The following is a 19,669-nucleotide window of genomic DNA, read 5'->3' on the forward strand; positions in this document are numbered from 1 at the left end:
AATGACATCCGAACAACAGCCAAATAGTTTTGTTGCTGATGAAAGTGGTTTTTCAATGATCTCATCATCATCGGATCAAGGGGAATCTACCAATCCAATAACAACAACAGCAACACCAACGAGCAACACCTCTCCACCCATGTCGGTGCTGGACAATTCTTCTTCTCCTGCTCTTGAAAGAAGTCTCGATGGTGTTTCATCATTGCCAGCAGAAAATATTTCTTCGTCTGCCATGAGCACCAGCACAGTTGTAAATTCATCATCATCGATTCATGTGCATTCTCTTTCAAACTCATCCACTGCATCCAACACGACCACGGTATCATCAGGCGTACCCAGTATTCAGCCAAAAATCATTCCTGGGCCTCCAATTTATGATCCGAACAGAATACCAGTGATGGAAGGTGGAATTGGTAATGTGTTGAATTCATTGGGCGGATCTTCATCATCAGGATCCACAGGATCAAATGTCATTTCTTCTATACTTGGAGCTGGTAAAGAGACCATCTCTTCAGTTTTACCTTTCCAAATTCCTTTAATGGACAGTAGCTTTACAATTGGTTCCAGTGAAAAGTTTTCGCTGAACAATGTGTATCAGGAAAATGCAGAAAAGTTCAAAAGATTCAAGAATAGAACATCATGGGGCTACAACAATTTACTTGCCTACTGCTGTCAAACTTATGTCATGATTTTTGATCCGGTTTCAATGCAACAAATATCATCTTTGTTTGGTCACAGATATTTAACAACTTGTGTGGAATGGTGCGACATGTGCAAATCGAGAGGAATAGAGAGAGGCAATACCAATATGATTGCGAGTGGTGACGAGGGAGGATTCATCGTTATATGGGACTACAAGAAGGCAAGAAAAATTTCCAGTTTTGCCGAAGATAACGGCAACACCAAAAAATCAATTGTTCAATTGAAATGGTTGAATGGAGACAATATTTATTTGATGAGCTTGTCAGCACATAATGTATTTTCTCTTTGGAATGTACAAACAGCAACGAGAATTTGGGATGTCGAGTTTCCAGAAACAATCACAAGTTTTTCAATTGATCCTTTCACATTGAAAACATGTTGCTTGCCAAGTGAGAGTGGATGGACCTATTTCTTGAACGATTTAAATGTCAAAAAGAAACCTGCCGAAATTCAACGAAGACTTTATGGTAGTATGGATAAAAAGACTGGTGCCACTCAGACTACATTGAAGGACTTTTTATGCTCTCCTCACACAAGAAATCAATTTTACGTTGTGGCAAAGAAGGAGGTCACTGTTTTTGATTCTTCTATTCGAACAACCATTCATGGTAAACATTTGAAGGGAGGACGATCAGATTTTCAAACTTTATACACGTTTGAAGATGAGCCTAAAGTAATGTACTCACTTCACGATGATGGAACTATGTGCATTTGGGAATACAATGGAGAAAAGTATGATTCTACTGTGTGTGACGTGGTAAGAGGATCGAAACATGGTGCCGATAGACCAGGATTGCTTTATGGTGTATCGATCTCTCCACTCGATCACACAAAAGTTGCTGCAGTAAGCGCAGATGGTAAGATTTGGTTGTGGCGAGTGAACTTGTCGAACAAGATGCTCTCAGGAGGTGAGTCGTCTCCTGAGGCTTCATCAACAAAAATTAAGGTTAACTCAAAGTGGATGCTTGATGGATTGACAGAGTTTACTGGGTCTACTGTGAGCAGCATTAAGGTTTCTCCATTTGATGATCGTGTGGCTGTTGGTACGAGCAATGGTCTAATTATGATTTACGATCTGTTAACTGGATCTCTCAAAGTCAAGCATGACGTTTTCAACAACGCTCCAGTATTAGGTATTCGTTGGTATGGTCCCAACTCATTATTGTGCTTTTCTTCTTCTGTGTTTGAAAAGAAAAAGGACAGAAAGAATAATGAGCTTCGACTTGTGAATATCCTGTCAGGAAAGCATACAACCATTGACATTAACAGAGAAGATCAGAACAAGCGAGAAGAATCATCTCGTGCCGGAGGTATCAAGGGTATTCGAGTTAGTAACAGCTACAAGTATCTAGTAATAATCTTGCAAGATAGACCTATTGAGGTTTGGAGACTAGACACACTGAAATTAATCAGGATGATTCCATTCACCAATGTCACTGCTCTTGAGTGGATTCCTCTGTCTAAAAATCATCCAGAACGTGAAATGTTATACTTTACCACAAGTGATGGTTCACTCCATTTCTACAAGGTTGAGAATTATAAGGTTGAGCCTGACGTTAAAAAACAGAAAGTCTTCTTCACTCCAGTCTCTGCATTAGCTTGGAAGAACGACATTCTTGTTTCAGGAGACAATGTAGGAACTGTCACAATCTGGGACTTGGCTAAAAAGAAGTCTCGAGTTTTGCACACACACAAAGGTCTTATTAAGAAAATAGCGTTCAGTAAGGAGCATAATCATATTTTGGTGTTATTTGCGGATGGAGATTTTGGTATTTGGGACGTTGATCAAAATGTTAAACTTGCCAGCTCTCCAGCCTATGTTAAGGCGGTGGCAGCTGATTGGGGAAGAGGCAATTATCCTGTAATTTCCACAAATTCAGGCTCTATTCTAGTGTTTGATATTCAGCTTACCACATGTAATACCAACTTGATGTTCCACAGCCGAAGTGATTTTATCAAGACACCTTGCTGCCTTAAGAATGACGAAGCTCAATATTTTAGAGCTCTCATCGAGAATAACAAGTTATCATTCGATGACATGATGAACGAGAATGAAATTGTTGACTCACCCAACACTTTCAGAAATTGTGTAGGAGAAGTGATTACTGACACAAAAGCATCTGTCAGCCTTCATGACAAGATGCAGAGCTACAGATACTTGATTCCTGATTATATTTTGCACAAATTGAAAAATCCTGCTACCACCACTGCTGAAAGATGTCTTCTTGCAGCACAATATTTTGGTGATAGAATTGCAGAGCAATTTTGGAGATTGGCCATCGAATTTTTAACAAAATTCTCCAAACAAGAAATTACTCCAACACATCAAGAGGCCCAAAAAGAAACGGCAACACAACAGGAAGAGGAACACTTCTTCACAGAGAAGACTGAATTAGAAAGATTTGATGCTAATGTCTGTTTGAATTCATCTCTTCCAACCACATTTGATTTGTTGAGGGATAACGAATCTGTTAGAAATGAAGAAATGAAAATTTTGCAACAACACGACCAAACTCTCCAACACAAACTCAAATCAGGTGCTCCAACTGAGCAAGTCAATGATTTATTCTCTTTCATTGCAAGAAATGAGAGTGAACTATTGCAAAAGGACCAAGCGGTCAAACTATTGTTGCAAACACCACTTGACAGTAAGAATTTGTACGCCAATTTCTTACATGCAACTGTTTTAGCTGCCTCCAACTCTCCTTCACATTTCAGAGAAACTGTTCAATTTGTTGCAAGCTCACTCATTTCTTTGAAGAAGGAGAATGATATTGAATTTGGTGTGCAGCTATTGTGTTCCATTGGAGAAGGATTAAAGGCATGCCGTATTCTCCAAGATTTCGACATGTGGGAAAAAGCTGCCCGTATTGCTAAAAGTATTTTACCAGATCATGATTGCTTAATTGTCTTGTCAAGATGGGCAGACCATCTCCAAAGTAATAATCAACTATTGAAATCCATTGGCGTTTGGATGAGCCTTGGACTTTTCAAGGAGGTACTTGACCTTTTACACAAGTCCGAGCTTGATGATATTGCCTCATTGTTCACAAAGGCCTATGACGAATATTTACCACATTTACCACTTAGTGAGCTTCACAGATATTTCATACTTAAGGTCTCGTCTCCATCGAAATTAAGTGAACCTTTGTATAGCAGTAGTAAGAATCATGACGATTTTGTAATGACATGTAGAAAGCTCAAATATTTCGTTTACCAACAATACGCAGTATTTTTAGATAAGATTGGTTACAATGAATTGGCAGAGGAATATCGATGTATCATCAAACCTGAAGAAGTTGGGCTTTCTGGCATTCCTGCAAACATTACACAACTTTTACAAGGAGGAGAGGAAAATAATAATGCAGCGACCGAGTCTTCCTTGGGTCAACCACTCGATCGTCAAGAGAGCTGGGTGGTTGTTGAAGAACAAGCAAACATGACACCCAATGTACAGCCTTCCCCAAGCGAAAACAAGTCAACTGATATTTTTGATCTTCCTCATGAAGATCAATAGTTGGAGTTGACCTTTAAGCTTTTTACAAAAAAAATATTCAAAAATATATTTTGTGATCTTGCTTCCACCCGAATCTAAAATGTTGTCATCATCGGATCACCACAATTCCTCATCAACCACCACCAATCAACCAACAAAGAAGAAACAAAAAATTACTTTGCATTTAACAGGATTCGGACCTTTTTCAGGTGTGAAAGAGAATCCAACCACATTGATCATTGAAAAATTAAAGAATGAGAATTTTACACTCCAATCTCATGATAATTATGAAATCAATCCCATTCATTACAGTATTATTGAAACTTCAATGAAAGCAGTGAAACAATATTTTGAAGAAATGAAATGTCATGCAGTCCAAAATCAGCAAGATGATGAATCTATTGATATTTTCATTCATTTAGGTGTCAGTGGAAATAGTATCATGTACGAGCTAGAAGGTATGGATTTCAATTCTATTATTTTGCATTATTTAAAATAATCATTTCACATTTATTTAAAATAATTATTTCCAATAATCATTTCATCAATGGTCACGGACATGACATACGATGCGACTACCACTTGACCATTCTCAAACTTTCAACCATTCATAGAAAGAGCAAAGAATGAAAAGACCTTCCGTGCAAAAGATGAACAAGGAGAACAACCACTGAATGAGCCCATCAATGAACACCTTCCACAAGATACCTTTCTCCATTGCAATTTCAGCACCAAACTTTCTTCCATCATTGAATCAGTCAATAGAAAATTACAACTTAATTCCCAACTCCATCCACCACTCTCACAATTCGTTCTCGAAACTGCCAATCACAAGTTGGAAAAAACTCAAATTGTGAAATCCACGAAAAACGCTCTCTCTTCCAATCAATTAGAAGCTTTGAAACAACTCGAAGAATTGCACAATGACTTGCAAGAATCTCTTTCTCTCATTACCCAATCAGGAGCTTATTGCAAAGCTTCCAAAGATGCAGGTCTATTTATTTGCAATTATTGTTATTACAACTCGTTGCAATATTCGTGTTCTCAGAACGTTGTTGACATTGGAGAAGGAATGAAGAGAACATGTTACAGTTTATTCGTTCATGTTCCTCCTCATGATTTGATTCCAGTGCATGATCAAGCACAATTTGTGAAAACTCTTCTCCATACCATTGTGGAGCATGTTGTGGTGTCAGAATGAAATTCTTAAATAATAATAATTATTCCAAAAAGTTGAAAAATTATTAGTATTTTTAAAAAAACAAAAATGCAAGATCTCAAACCCATCATTCCTACCGCTCGAAAATCAGTGGGAATCCTTGGCACATCCTCCTCAGGAGAATTGGCAAAGGAACATATGGTGAATCGGGCCTTGATGGCTACTTCTCCTGTAAGCAATAGTAGTACGGGTTCTATTCCACTGGGCACGAGTGCAACCACCACAAACACAGATAAACCACAACAACCACACGCCTCGTCGCTCACACCCTCACCAACAACAAACATGGATACAACACAAAATTCAAGTAAATTATCATTGGAAAATTCGGAGGCCATTGTTTATGATTCATCTGAAGAGGAAGAGGAGAAGGTAGATATTTTGGAAGAAAGTGATTCCGATCATGTGGATCAACTAGCATCATCGGAAGAAGAAACGGCTATTCGAAGAAGAAGAACCAGAAGTAGTACTAGAGCTGATTCAAACCTTTCTTCATCAAATACGACCAAAAAGAACAATGACAAGGATGCTAACCAAAGGCAAAATCAACTTGCATCGTTGAGATTTACCGAAAAGTTTAAACAAGGCAGTGAAGATGAGGAGGGTCATCCTGCTGTTGTTTTTGATTCCGATGATGATGAGGAAGAAGATACACATCGAAAATTTGCTGAAAATGTTAGCAAGGCAATACCAAAACAAAAGGCGGAACCATCAAGAAAAAAACAAAAGATGACGAGTATTACGCAATTGGAAACCACTACTAACGAAACTGCTACATCTAAAATAGAAGCGAAGCAATCAAATGTACTTTCTATTGAACCTCATTCAGTACTGTTTAAATTTATTTGTTCTACCACTACTAATGTGGAGTTGCGAAACAAACTTAAACAAGATTTTGAAGACGAAAAATACGTAATATTAAGGAAAAAATACAATTTAAAGACACCAAGCAGAAAAGGTAGAATTAGTGACAATGAGGTCAAATTAATCAAAAAATACGTTGAAATCACTAGCTCATTGCGTTTGGTCAGACATCCTCTCTCATTGACTCTCTTCAACAATACCAAGTCTTTCGACGAAGACCGAATTAAAACTTGGAGTAATGACTCTCAGGAAGAAGAAGTAAATACTACCAACGTAAAACATTTTATTGCGACAATTACGGGAAGAAGTTTTGATTTGATTAGCTCTGTATGGAGAAAGGAAGAAAAGAACATTCATCACAGATTTGTACTTTATTTGGAACAAATGAGATATCACTTTGAGGTCTTTGTTCAGCCTAACACAGTTCACATGGATCGTGAACAGGAAGAAGAGCTTAAAGAAATGTATATCAGTTTACTAGGACTCATGAAACAATACCAAGATATTGTCAATACACGAAGAGAAGAACGAAAAAACGGCATGCTTCGTGAAACATCCATCGAACTGTCTAAATTTGCAAAGATCTTGTCCAATCTGGACGAGCACTTTTCTAGATTAGATGCCTATCAGAGAGCATACAATGAGGAATTACATGATGCTCTTTGGTCATGTGCTGTCAAATACCTGTTGGCCTAAGGAAAATTCTATTAAAAAGAATGATAAAGTTTCGAAATATTGAGGTTCTTTTGGACTATGTTTCCTTTTTTAAAAAACAATTTACTTCTGCCCCGCCAAAAAAATGTATGACTTTTCGTCAAACCCTTTGCTCACCAACATTCAAAAACCACAACAACAGGGAAAAGAGCCAACCACTGCATCCAAGATTTCATCGCATCATCAACCAAAACAGCAATTAGCAACATCGGATTCATCATCAGCAAGACCTCCCTCAAGACAAAAACGCCCCTCATCATCCAGAGCTGAAAATATTACATCATTGAATGGAGGTAAATCAACAACATCTACAGCAGGATCAAGCATGGAAGATAGGAGGGTAGCCTTTCAAGCAACATCCCCATCGGAATTACAACCAGAAAAACCAAATCAAAAAAACCCTCCATTAAGGACCAATACGGAGTACAACAACCCTGATGCCCTGATACACAATTTTCAGCAAACTAAGCCAATCTCAAAACCATTTGGGCAAAACTATTTAAATGATAAATCTCAAGAGGAATCGAATATTGATATTGCAGAATTTAGGCCTAAATTTCAAGGATCTGCCTCTGCACACAAAAAGGAAAAACCGACCACCACTACTTCGAAACTGCAACAAGGATCACATGAACACACCATTGGACTGATTTTAAATGAATACGAACGAGGAATGGTACTGTATGATAAGGGACAATATGAAGCCTCTCTTGAACGTTTCAATGAATGTCTCAATATATTTATGAAATCTAAAATTGAGGATGCAGAGATGTGTGCCAATATCTTTTTAGCAATGGGAATTTCTTACTATGGACAAGGTGACGAAGAATCTGCCTTAGAATTGTATCATAGATGTATTCAAAGGTTGGAGGATAAGTTTGGAAAAAATTTTCCTGGTATTGTCTCTCCACTTGTTAATATTGCACTCGTTTACACCAATCAAAAGAGATTTGATGAAGCATTGGGCATGTTTCAAAAGGCACAAAAATTAGCTGAAAGTAAGTAACATGATTAGTAGCATGTGAATTCAAAGAACTGACTTGGAATTCAGATATTTTGGGAGACGATCGCTTATGTTTGTCAGATATTTATCACAATATGGGAGTAATATTCGACCATCAATCTAGATTAGAGGACGCTATTGATTATTACGATAAATCCATAAGAATACGAGAGAAAATTTTAGGAGAGGATCACCCAATTACGGCACTTACCTATGAAAATATGTCCCAAGTTTTGAAAGATTTAAGAAAATTCAAAAAAGCTGTCGAATATCAAAATAAGGTGATTGCCATCCGAAAGAAACATCTTGGTGTGAATACATATGACTATGCTTTGGCTCTACACAACATGGGATTAATATTATTTAAGGATAGAAATCTTCCACAGGCTCTAAATTATTTCCAAAAAGCATATAAACTACGAGAACAGTTGTTAGGAGAAGATCATGAAGTTACAAAAGCATCAAGGCAACTCTACGAAGAAATTGATAAGCGGTTAAGTGAAAAGAAAAAACGAGTCACATCTCTTTCGCACTCTATTGTTAGTAATACCAATAAATAAAAAGAGTTTACCTAACTTCCTCTATTGTTCAAAAAAGCTTGTTGAAATTGTTATTGTTGAGTTGGCTGCTTTTCCCTTCTTCGTTTGGTCCAATTAGCACCAATAATTCCAAGTAAAATTACAAATCCGACCCACTTGTTTTGAACAAAAGTTTTCATGCATTGCTGGGAATTGTTGTAATCGATGGTGTGAATTTTGTAAATGGATCCTAGAACTGAAGAAAATATTGCGAGAAAATATGGCCATTGCTCAATCATGTCATATCCAGCATTATGACCAGCAAGAGATGCACAGACGCCGAAAAGCAGAGAAAATCCTGTCAAAATTTCTCTTGTACGATCTCCAAAAAGTAAAGCGGTGGATTTGACTCCAATGTCTCTGTCATCCTTCTTATCTTGATGTGCATAAATAGTGTCATAGACAAGAGTCCATGCAATAGAGCCCAAATACATGGGAACTAAAATTGACCAATTACAGAAACCTGCAAAGGCAGCATATCCTACAAAAATACCCCAATTGAAAGTTAAGCCCAAATAACTTTGTGGCCAATACGTAAATCGTTTCATGAGAGGATAGGTAAACACAAAAAACAATGAGCTAGCTCCCACAGCAATTGTGTAATAATTGAATTGAACCAACACTGCCAAGCCAGCTAACAATTGTGCTCCCAAGAATATCGTTGCATTCTTCATGGATATTTGACCGCTTGCAATTGGCCTCGTTTTAGTTCTTTCCACTTGCTTGTCAAAATCACGATCCCACATATCATTCACTGTACATCCAGCACCTCTCATAATTATTGCACCAATTGCAAATAAAGCGCTATAATATATACTCGGAATGAGAGAGGCAACATCTGCAAACGCCAAACTCCATAAACACGGATAAAGCAAAAGCCATGTACCAATAGGTTTATCAAGCCTCATCAGATACAGATAGGGTCGAATGGAGCTTGGTGCAGACTCTACAAATTTCTGTGGCCATGATGTCGTAGTGGTAGTTGTTGTATTGATTGAATTGGTTTGGCTTGATGATGAAATGGGTGGTTGTTGATTGAATTTTCGGGCCTGAATGAAATTTTTGTTTTCATGATGCAACAATGTACTACATGATGCCAATCTCCAAAATCCAATGCTTGATGATTTGTTGTTCAAAGTAGAAACACTTCTCAAGGTGGCAGTTGTTCCGAGATTCAGCGAGCTCAAAACTCGGCGAGCTTTCATTTTTTAACTTTTGTTTTTTTAACTGTTCATGAACCTCAATCTATTGCAAACGCGTTTATTGGTTGAGAAGACCTTTGAAACTGTCGCCCAAATCAATCTTGTACATGTCATGAGTTGGTTTCAAGAATTTCATAAACTTAAAGTCCTTAGTATCGACATCTCTACCCCATGCAGCAGCGTTTTCGTCGTCCACGTCAATAATAAGGAAGTCTCGCAAGTCAGCAAAGTGGTCAGTGGCAATCATGTCATGTGGGCCCTCAGATAAAAGCTCGGCTCTATGTACTTTGTGTAATGGTTGTGTGTAGGTTTCTAAGGCATGCTTGATTTCAAGTCTTACTGGTTTCGACAATTCTGATTGGAGAACACCTTCAACTCTCATCCTTTCTGCCATTTCTACCAGTTTCATTCTATGGTCCATAAATATACAGGCCTTTGCGTATGTGTTAAATGTGATGCCATTAAGAGAGCCTAACAATTTAGGTGATCTCTTGAATCGTGTTTTTTGATCTATTTTCTGGTTAGAAAAGTGAGCTGACGATGAATTTGCAACCATTTGCTCGAAAAACTTGAAAGCAAATGGATCACGTGATTCTGCATAAACATCCAACATGGTATTGCAAAATGTCAAGTATGAAACGCTTTCACTTGCAGTCCAAGGCTTTTCGTGAGAGTAACCAAGTCTTTCTTTGATAATGTCTTGCAGAGCGAAGAAGTAAATTTCCTCAGCTAATTGAACTTGTTCAAGCATGGAACATGCTCTCAAAAGGGTACCCATGCTGGTCAACAATTGTTCCTTGTACATGGGTGATTGGCCAATACCTGATGCCTGTAATTCGTTGAATGTATCAAAGACATGTAAAACGTCATCCGTGCTCAATTGTACCTTCATCAGAGCATTATAGGAGATGGCATCAGGTGAATTGTGATACTTGTAAATATCGGAAAACACCCTCTTTGCTTCTTCCAATCTCTGAAATAATTGTTGTTTGTTTAAAAAACATTGATGAACAAATCGGATTCGCAATTCATCGTCGTCCATGAAAGACCATCATCATCAAACGATGAAAAATTATTAGAAAATAATATTAGAAATTTAGATAATTAGAAATATTAGAACAAACAACAACAATAACGTACTTCCTTTGGTCTGAACTTGCTAGCCTCTACATACATATCTACATAATCCTTGTATGGCTTAAACCACTTGAATAGAAGCCTCTTTGGAGCGAATGAACTCACAATTGCGTTCATAGTTTTCAAGTCAATGTGCTTGGTCATCTTCTTGAGTTTTCCATAGGCCTCAACAGCCTCGGCGACTTGTCCGTCATTGTTGAATGCCAAAATTTGTTTCACCTGTTGTTCAATGCTGTTTGGTTTTGAAATTGGCACTGTAGGAACGGAACCCTCTTCTTTCTCTACGTTTGTTGGTGTTTCTTGCTCCTTCTTCACTCGTGAATAGAAACAAAATTGTTGTTGAGAAACTGATTTGAGAAAGAGAGAAGCTGATGAATGAATATTCGATGACACAACAAATTTTCTCATTTTTTTCGAAATTCAAAACAGCTTCTGCAATTCTTTGCTGTCGCAGCGAATGAAATGCCTCAAGTGCTGCGCACTATAGGTGAGCACATTCAAGTTTTAACAATGGATCAAGGAGTAAGAACAGTTCACTCAACTTAAAATGCAGGTTAAGAAGAAACAAGAACAGCACCACCAGTACCGTGTAGTGATGGGTGTGTTGCATACCTCACAACAGCAGCACCAGGAAGCAATGATAATGTTTTGTGAGCAGCAAAGACATCGTGAACTAAGGAAACGAAATTTAATAATAATAATAATGATGAGTAATACAGTTGCTTTCGTTTTTGTGTATGAAATTTCAACAGTTTTTCAGTCGCTGCCGACAAGGAAATGCAACACCGTTAAGGTCGAGCCACATGAAAAAGTTGCTAAATTGAAAGGCAATCTTAGTGTATTCATTAGGTACACACTTAGCCAACAAATCCATCCAACAAATCACGCACCTGTTATTGAAAATTTATCTAAATGAACGAACATTCTCGAATTAACCTAGGTATTAACTTCCAACAGTTGTCATTAAATTAGTTTAACTTCCAAATCGATATTCGCCATTTTCAACTACGTGTTACCTACGTGACGAAAGAACGAATCCTAAATTCACAAGTTGTGTAATGTTTTCATTTCCCAAACCATTTTGTATTCAACCACTGATGCAACAGGACCCCTTCCATAAAAGACCCCGACCCTATCAACTTGGGTCTTCATACAAACCGTATGAGCTGTTATTTAAAGGCCTTTTCCAAAATCAAAAAAAAATCATCAACCACTGAAGCGCTAGTTTCCGAGAGTTGGTTCATTAAGCCTTGTTGTATTTTAGTGCAAAAGCTTCCGAAGATTTTCCACGATCATCCTCTTGTTTTCTCTCTTTTGAAATTTCATATTACACGACACAATGGATCAAGCAGTAGAACAACTTGTGCATCGATTTAATCAAGTCCACTCGGACAAGCAAGAACAAGAAAAGTTTGCCAAGCAAATGAATGATTTTCTGAAATTGTTCAACCGTTTTGTTGCTTCACAAAAGAATCAAGCCCAGATTAATTGGGATCGTATTAGAGCACCTACTGAAGATCATTTGAAGGATTATGAACAGTTGACCAGCGATTTGAATCATTCCGCAATCAAGAATATTCTCAACAAGCTTGTGGTAGTCAAACTGAATGGTGGCTTGGGAACCACTATGGGATGCACCGGACCAAAGTCTGTCATTGGTGTTCGAGGCGATGACACTTTCTTGGATTTAACCATCAAACAAATTCAGGTATGTAATTTGATGATTCACCAACGGTCATGTATGAGAAATTCAATTGCAAATGAATTTTCAATATCGGAACGACAATTTTCATCTGCCAATTCGGTTCATTATCGCCATCACATCGACAGTATTTGAACAACAAGTATGATGTAGATGTGCCACTCGTGTTGATGAACTCATTTAACACTTCTGAAGACACAGCAAAAATCATTAATGACCCTAAATATGCCAATATTAATGTCACAATTGAGTGCTTTGAACAAAACCAATTTCCAAGAATCATCAAGGAAAAGTTGCTTCCATTCCCTGATGACATTCCAAATGAGAAGAACAAGGAGGCTTGGTATCCTCCTGGACACGGAGATTTCTACAGCTCATTCTTTGAGTCACCACTGTACAGCAAATATAAGAATGCAGGAAAAGAATATGTTTTCTTGTCGAATATTGACAATTTGGGAGCAACTGTAGATTTAAAGATTTTAAATTATTTGATTAACAACAAGACTGACTTTTGCATGGAAGTGACAAAGAAAACATTGGCCGATGTGAAAGGAGGAACCCTCATCAATTATGAAGGAGAAGGCGTTAAACTTCTCGAACTCGCTCAAGTTCCAAAAGAGCATGTCAAAGATTTTGAATCAATTGAAAAGTTCAAAATTTTTAACACTAACAATTTGTGGATTCGCCTTTCTTCTATCGAAACTCAATTGGAAGAGCTTAAACAAAGAGTTGAAATAATCAATAACGAAAAAGAAGTTGATGGAGTGAAAGTCATTCAATTAGAAACAGCTGCTGGAGCTGCAATTCAAGTATTCAAAAAGTCCATTGGTGTCGATGTACCAAGATCTAGATTCTTGCCAGTGAAGAAATGCTCTGATCTGCTCTTGGTGCAATCCAACTTGTACAATCTTGGCGATGACTATTGTTTGGTCAAGAGCACGACTGAAGAAGCCCCAATCATTAATCTTGACGACAAATTTTACAAGAAGGTTGGAGATTATCTCGCAAGATTCAAGAATGGAGTTCCAAATATTGTGGATTTGAAAGAGTTGAACGTGACTGGAGATGTTACTTTCGGAAAGAATGTTGTACTGAAAGGAAAGGTTCATGTTGTGGCCAAACAAAAGACTCTAGTGCCAGATGGAAGCGTCATTTCTGATGAAACTGTACAGTATTAATATATTTACAACAATCTATTTTTTAATTCATTCCTATTTACTTTCTGTCAGTATCGATATTCTAAACTTTGAGGCTCAGATGGAAACAACATGAAGGGTGACACACATTTAACTCGATACAAAATTGTTCCCTTTACCTTTCGAACCTCATGGAATCTTTTCAATGTTATAGAGTGGTGAATACTGAGTGGAACATCAAACTACGGATTGAATATTGTCCAGTGTTTGCAATGGGGAATGATCTTTTCTCTTAAAACGGATCATAAACTTGTTCATACGGAAAAGTTCGCCGAACCTTAATGATTGACAGAGATCACTGGAGCAAGAAATATTCTTCTTCTATTCCTTACAACTCATAGAATTAGTTTTTGAGCACCTTGTGTGCGTTGGGTCCTTTCCCTGGCATAGCCCTACTTATCAAGCGATGAGAATATGTTTGACTAGACTCAACAATCTAATGCCATCATCTGACTGCGTATGGTATGAATGAATGGACACACTTGGATTTTGCTCTCCATTTGCCAATGTTAGTAGGTACTTGAAATTGAAAATTCTTTGTCAATTCTCTGTCTTGGATGGTCGTTCTACAAGATTCCTTGTTGAACGAATCAAAACAGAAGCATGGCTTTGACGTCCTCTGAATGATCCAATCCCTACTTGGTGCAAACCATACCCATGGATTCCGCAAACTCAAGAGAATTATTAATTTCAAAATTCAAATTTTCATGAAGAAATCTTCCAATGTTAGGTTGCAGCATTCGACTGGCCAACGGCATGAAAAAACTTATGGAAAATTCTTTAATGCACCTCGAATAAAAAATGTGAGTGGATTTGAAGACTTGACCTCGAAAAATAGTGAAAGGTGGTGGCAGTGGTGGAAGGAAAAAAAGTGAAGTGCAATTTTTCAAGAAAAAGCTCTTGTTTCAATCCAGTTACAAGTATAGAAATTATTTGGGTTACCTGACAGAGTTGAATGAATACAATATTGACTTGTCAAAGGTGACCAATACTGCTCGAAGAAGATCAACAGAAGAAAATGGTAATGATTCGTCGGACCAATCCGAAAGTGATGAGGAGAGCACTGTCCATTCAACTCGTAATGTTTCAATTATCAAAAAAGAGGAAGAAGGTTCCATGGTGGACTTGACTGAAGAGGAACCACCCAAAATTATTGAGACAATTTCTTTAGAGAGCGACAATGATGAGGAAGAAAATGTCACTGCAACACCAACCACTCACAACTCTGTGACAAACACTGAATACACATTCTCTGAAACAGTTCAAGATGTGAATAGAAAGACCGTAGAAGAATTGATAACATTTATCAAAATTAATGATGAAGAATTGCACAACAATATCAGAAATGTATTAAGAGAGCAGAAAATTTCTGGAAGCAAATTCATGAGCTTGAGTTCAACTGATTTTTATCAAATGAAATTACACCTCAAAGATCAAGTCAAGATCCTGCAAATTACAAACAAAATCCACCAAAATTCCCGTTAAAACAAAGATGATTATATAATGCACAATCATTGACTTTTGCCGTGTTTGAAATTATTCCATTCAAATGGACAGGAAACTCGGGAGGCAATCTCCAAAACGCTGAATTTACAACTTTACACAAAATCAAATTAAACTTTACATGAAAGATTATTGTTTTTAATAATAATTAATTGAATTATTGGTAGAGATCAGTGTCCATGACTTCTTCGGTTGTGGTAGTTGTCGAGGTGGTGCCTGAAGTGTCATAATCCGAGAACTTGAAGTTTCTGACATCACCAGCAGCTTGTTGCAAAGATGTTGAGAACATTTCATACTTTCTAATTTCATGTTCTGGAACCGATTTACGAGCAAATCTCATGGCCTCCTCGAAGTGAGCTCTTGTAATGTATGGGACAAAGTCCATATTTTCTTCCAATTCTTCGTCTTCATCTTCCTCTTCCATTTGCTTGGATTTTCTTTCTTCCTCCTTTTGTCTTCTATATTCCACTTCTCTTTGGATTGACTCACGAATAGCCAACTTGGCAGCACGTTGACAAATTTCAGTCAAGTCAGCACCAGAGAATCCCTTAGTTGCCAAAGCAATTGCTTGCATGTTGACATCAGGAGCAAGTGGTGACTTTCGGGTAGATGCCTTCAAAATTGAAAGTCTTGAACCTTCGTCTGGCAATGGAATGTAAATCAATTGATCCAAACGACCTGGTCTCATGACTGCAGGATCGATAATATCTGGTCTGTTGGTAGCACCAATAATGAATACGTTCTTCTTCTTTCCCATACCGTCCATTTCTGTAAGAATTTGGTTAATAACTCTGTCAGAAGCACCACCGGCATCACCGAGGCTTCCACCTCTTGCCTTAGCAATAGAGTCCAATTCGTCAAAGAACAAGACACAAGGAGCAGCAGCTCTAGCCTTGTTGAAAATGTTTCTAACGTTGGCTTCAGATTCACCGAACCACATGGTCAACAATTCTGGACCCTTAACAGAAATGAAGTTTGCTTGACATTCGTTTGCAATGGCCTTAGCGAGAAGTGTCTTACCGCATCCAGGAGGACCATAGAAAAGGACACCCTTTGAAGCTTCTTGGCCGAACTTGGCAAACATGTCTGGATATTCAATTGGATATTGAACCAATTCTTGCAATTCTTGTTTGACTTTCTCCAAACCACCAATATCTGCCCATGTGACGTTTGGAACTTCAACAACAGTTTCTCTGAGCGATGATGGTGATTGAGTCGTGAGTGCAGCTCTGAAGTGGTCCATTGTGACACCCATAGAGTCCAAAACTGCAGCGTCAATGGTGTCTTCCTCCAAGTCAATCAAGTCCATCTTTTCTCTGATACAGTTCATGGCAGCTTCAGTACACAATTGAGCAAGATCGGCACCGACATAACCGTGAGTTTCCTTGGCAACAGCTTCCAAATCAACATCGTCATCCAATTTCATATTCTTTGTGTGAATTCTTAAAACTTCCAATCGTCCAATTTCATCAGGAACACCAATATCAATTTCTCTGTCGAAACGACCAAATCTACGAAGAGCTTCATCAATTGAGTTTGGTCTATTTGTTGCTGCCATGACAATGACATTCGATCTTGAATTCAAACCATCCATGAGAGTAAGTAATTGAGAAACAATTCTTCTTTCAACTTCACCATTAGCTTTTTCTCTCTTTGGAGCAATAGAGTCAATTTCATCAATAAAGATGATAGCAGGAGCATTCTTTTCAGCTTCTTCGAAAGCCTTTCTCAAGTTTGCTTCGGACTCACCAGCCAACTTGGACATAATTTCTGGACCGTTAATCAAGAAGAAGAATGCACCAGTTTCATTGGCAACTGCTCTTGCAATGAGGGTCTTACCAGAACCTGGAGGACCATACAAAAGAATACCACGAGGAGGTTTGATACCAATAGATTTGAAGAGTTGTGGATGTCTCAATGGCAATTCAACCATTTCTCTGATTTGAGCCAATTGCTTTCTAACACCACCAATATCATCATAACCAACTTCATTCAATCTTGCTTCTTCGTCTTCTCTCTTGATTGGATCACCTTCGCAGTGAATGACAGTATCGGGAGCAACAATACAATATTCATCTGGATCAGTCTCAACGACCTTGAATTCGACCGATCTCATACCTCCACGTACATTGAACAAGTCTCCCTTTCTGACTGGTCTGTATGCTTCAAGGAAGTATGGCTTCAAGAAGATGTCAAAGAGATCACCAGTTAAGCCTTCAACAGTATCATCAATTGGGAGAACATGAATTCTCTTACCATACTTTACATCGGGACATTGTTTGAGGATAATAACATCACCAAGTCTAACACGTAAATTCTTTCTCATCACCTTGTTCATCTTGATTTTACCCTTCTCACAATCTTCATCGGATAATACAATAGCAATGGTATCCTTGTGTTTCTTACCAACAATACGAACAGTATCACCTCTAAATAATTCGAGGGCTTCCATGGTATCTGGGTGAACACCGACAATGCTGTTATCATCTTGAGAGGCTTCATCAACGACCAATCGGTTCTTTTCCTTTTGAGATTTCACCTTGGCTAACAATTCTTCGTGTTGCTTCTTTCTCTCGAGTGCTCTCTTGGAGGATGGTGTTGTTGGTTCTTGTTCTTCGGCAGACATTTTATACGATCGTGTGTGATGGTTGTGTTGGAAAAGAGATCTTCTCTTTGGATTTGATTTTTTTTTAAGATGGTTTTTTGATCATCGTCACCTCTTATCGCATTTTTACTGTGAACTTGCTGTGGTGTATCGGAATGAAAGAAATAATTTTAGAACGCTGAGAGACTTGTGCTTGTTTGCATGGAGTTCTTCGCTTGGTAAAGGGATAGTGGATAAGGACGTCCAGTTGCCTCAATCAATTGCTTGAATTAATTCTGTGACCAACCTGAAGCATCTGTGAATCATGACAGCTCGTTGGATCTCCAACAAGTGTTTTGAATTCTCAAACAATTTCAGAGATGTCAAGAAAACAAGAAGAATTTTAGAACGTTTGTTGTGAACAACGATAATTATCAGAGAGAAAATCAGTAGCCTGGATTCATGAAACAAGGTTGAAAGAAATTTTGTTAAATTTAATTGAATTTGTATCTCATCATTTACACAAAGTTTCAACATTGATTTTCTAACAAGTAACTCATGGCTAATCCTCGATCTCCAAAACTCTTTAAGGCATGTCTTGCAGCTTCCTCAGAAAAGCCAAGCTCACAAATGAGTTGAACATCATTTTCAAAATCTGAATTAATATTTGGCTGATTGATATGTTTTGTGAGCTCTTCAAGCTCATGTTCTTCATCGTCGTGTTGCGCAACTGGTTCCAATGACCCAACCAAAGCTGGATCTTTTTCATTGTCCTTCCACTTGGAAGATGTTACATTTTCGGAAGAAGGTTCAGAATGTTGACGAATTGTTTGGAAAGAGCTTCTCAAAGAATTTAATCGTTCCTGTACCGAAAGAAGACTAGTAGGGATTACTTGAGGAGGAGACTGAGGAGGTGGTACAATACAAGCAGTGACGGTCGTTGTTGCTTGGCATGTCGTCACGAATGGTCCATTATAATTCTTTTGATCTAAGGAATTAGAATCCTGTACGGAAGTGCAGAAAGTACCATCAAGTGCTTGATTGTACGAATAAGGATTGAGTGTCGCAGAGGGTTGTGAATATTGTGTCAATTGCCTTCTCGATTCGTTAAGGTCTCGTATGGCATGAGGATGATGATAACCCTTGTCATCATTCTGTACTGGACTTTTGAGTGTAGTATTCAATAATACCTCAGGAGAGTTCACATGTAATATATTTGGATCATGATCTTGTGACATCATTATTGAGTATTGATTATTGATTTGAGATTCTTTGAGAGAAGAATGCACTTGATTTTTCTTTATAAAATTCAAAATGGCACTCATTTTCATGTCCATGTGTTGAATGTGTTCTGAAATCGATTGTTTCCATCGATGGGTTTCTTCAGAGTGCATTTGAAGAGTTTCAACCAAGCTCATTAACAACAATGGATCAAAAGTATCATGAAACAATGTTGAATTCTGTGACACATCATGGAATGTTAAAGAATTTTGAAAGGAGGAGTGAAGAGGGTTCGTGGAAGGAGGATTCTTGGTGGCCACTACATCGGAAGAGTTTGTTTCAAATCTCTTGTTCCGAATCGATGAATGGTTGGACAACACATGTTGGTGTGAGATTGGTTGAGTCGACTGGTTGCCATTTGAATTCAAAGCATGTGGATCTGTGGTCGTGTCACACGTGGGAAGGTCCACCACTGAAGGATACATTTCGAGTGAATTCGGAAGTAGAAGTTTGTGAATTCGAAGAGTTTTGATTTTTTTTTTGTTGTT

General features: G+C 38.0%; 10 protein-coding genes across 10 annotated transcripts; 6 read left to right on the forward strand and 4 right to left on the reverse strand.

The window, feature by feature from the left end:
* Position 1: 1 nt before the first annotated feature.
* C9374_011192 (uncharacterized protein) lies at positions 2-4,219 on the forward strand (the record flags this gene model as incomplete). Its single annotated transcript, XM_044686820.1, has 1 exon — positions 2-4,219. One exon carries the CDS (start codon positions 2-4, stop codon positions 4,217-4,219), a length of 4,218 nt encoding a protein of 1,405 aa, XP_044543287.1.
* Positions 4,220-4,298: 79 nt separating this feature from the next.
* On the forward strand, positions 4,299-5,399 carry C9374_011193 (uncharacterized protein; the record flags this gene model as incomplete). Its single annotated transcript, XM_044686821.1, has 2 exons — positions 4,299-4,656; positions 4,813-5,399. 2 exons carry the CDS (start codon positions 4,299-4,301, stop codon positions 5,397-5,399), a joined length of 945 nt encoding a protein of 314 aa, XP_044543288.1.
* A 66-nt stretch (positions 5,400-5,465) lies between these two features.
* On the forward strand, positions 5,466-6,977 carry C9374_011194 (uncharacterized protein; the record flags this gene model as incomplete). Its single annotated transcript, XM_044686822.1, has 1 exon — positions 5,466-6,977. One exon carries the CDS (start codon positions 5,466-5,468, stop codon positions 6,975-6,977), a length of 1,512 nt encoding a protein of 503 aa, XP_044543289.1.
* Positions 6,978-7,080: 103 nt separating this feature from the next.
* Positions 7,081-8,558, forward strand: C9374_011195 (uncharacterized protein; the record flags this gene model as incomplete). Its single annotated transcript, XM_044686823.1, has 2 exons — positions 7,081-7,993; positions 8,047-8,558. The coding sequence occupies 2 exons, from the start codon at positions 7,081-7,083 to the stop codon at positions 8,556-8,558; spliced, it is 1,425 nt and encodes a 474-aa protein (XP_044543290.1).
* Positions 8,559-8,608: 50 nt separating this feature from the next.
* Positions 8,609-9,781, reverse strand: C9374_011196 (uncharacterized protein; the record flags this gene model as incomplete). The annotated part of the gene is made up of 1 exon (XM_044686824.1): positions 8,609-9,781. One exon carries the CDS (start codon positions 9,779-9,781, stop codon positions 8,609-8,611), a length of 1,173 nt encoding a protein of 390 aa, XP_044543291.1.
* A 55-nt stretch (positions 9,782-9,836) lies between these two features.
* On the reverse strand, positions 9,837-11,323 carry C9374_011197 (uncharacterized protein; the record flags this gene model as incomplete). Its single annotated transcript, XM_044686825.1, has 2 exons — positions 9,837-10,751; positions 10,919-11,323. 2 exons carry the CDS (start codon positions 11,321-11,323, stop codon positions 9,837-9,839), a joined length of 1,320 nt encoding a protein of 439 aa, XP_044543292.1.
* Positions 11,324-12,254: 931 nt separating this feature from the next.
* C9374_011198 (uncharacterized protein) lies at positions 12,255-13,867 on the forward strand (the record flags this gene model as incomplete). The annotated part of the gene is made up of 3 exons (XM_044686826.1): positions 12,255-12,623; positions 12,746-13,783; positions 13,847-13,867. The coding sequence occupies 3 exons, from the start codon at positions 12,255-12,257 to the stop codon at positions 13,865-13,867; spliced, it is 1,428 nt and encodes a 475-aa protein (XP_044543293.1).
* Positions 13,868-14,520: 653 nt separating this feature from the next.
* Positions 14,521-15,298, forward strand: C9374_011199 (uncharacterized protein; the record flags this gene model as incomplete). Its single annotated transcript, XM_044686829.1, has 2 exons — positions 14,521-14,616; positions 14,795-15,298. 2 exons carry the CDS (start codon positions 14,521-14,523, stop codon positions 15,296-15,298), a joined length of 600 nt encoding a protein of 199 aa, XP_044543294.1.
* A 175-nt stretch (positions 15,299-15,473) lies between these two features.
* Positions 15,474-17,942, reverse strand: C9374_011200 (uncharacterized protein; the record flags this gene model as incomplete). Its single annotated transcript, XM_044686830.1, has 1 exon — positions 15,474-17,942. The coding sequence occupies one exon, from the start codon at positions 17,940-17,942 to the stop codon at positions 15,474-15,476; it is 2,469 nt and encodes an 822-aa protein (XP_044543295.1).
* Positions 17,943-18,430: 488 nt separating this feature from the next.
* Positions 18,431-19,606, reverse strand: C9374_011201 (uncharacterized protein; the record flags this gene model as incomplete). Its single annotated transcript, XM_044686831.1, has 1 exon — positions 18,431-19,606. One exon carries the CDS (start codon positions 19,604-19,606, stop codon positions 18,431-18,433), a length of 1,176 nt encoding a protein of 391 aa, XP_044543296.1.
* Positions 19,607-19,669: the final 63 nt, after the last annotated feature.

Source organism: Naegleria lovaniensis (assembly GCF_003324165.1).
Source record: "Naegleria lovaniensis strain ATCC 30569 chromosome Unknown tig048, whole genome shotgun sequence".
Lineage (NCBI taxonomy): Eukaryota > Heterolobosea > Eutetramitea > Acrasida > Naegleriidae > Naegleria > Naegleria lovaniensis.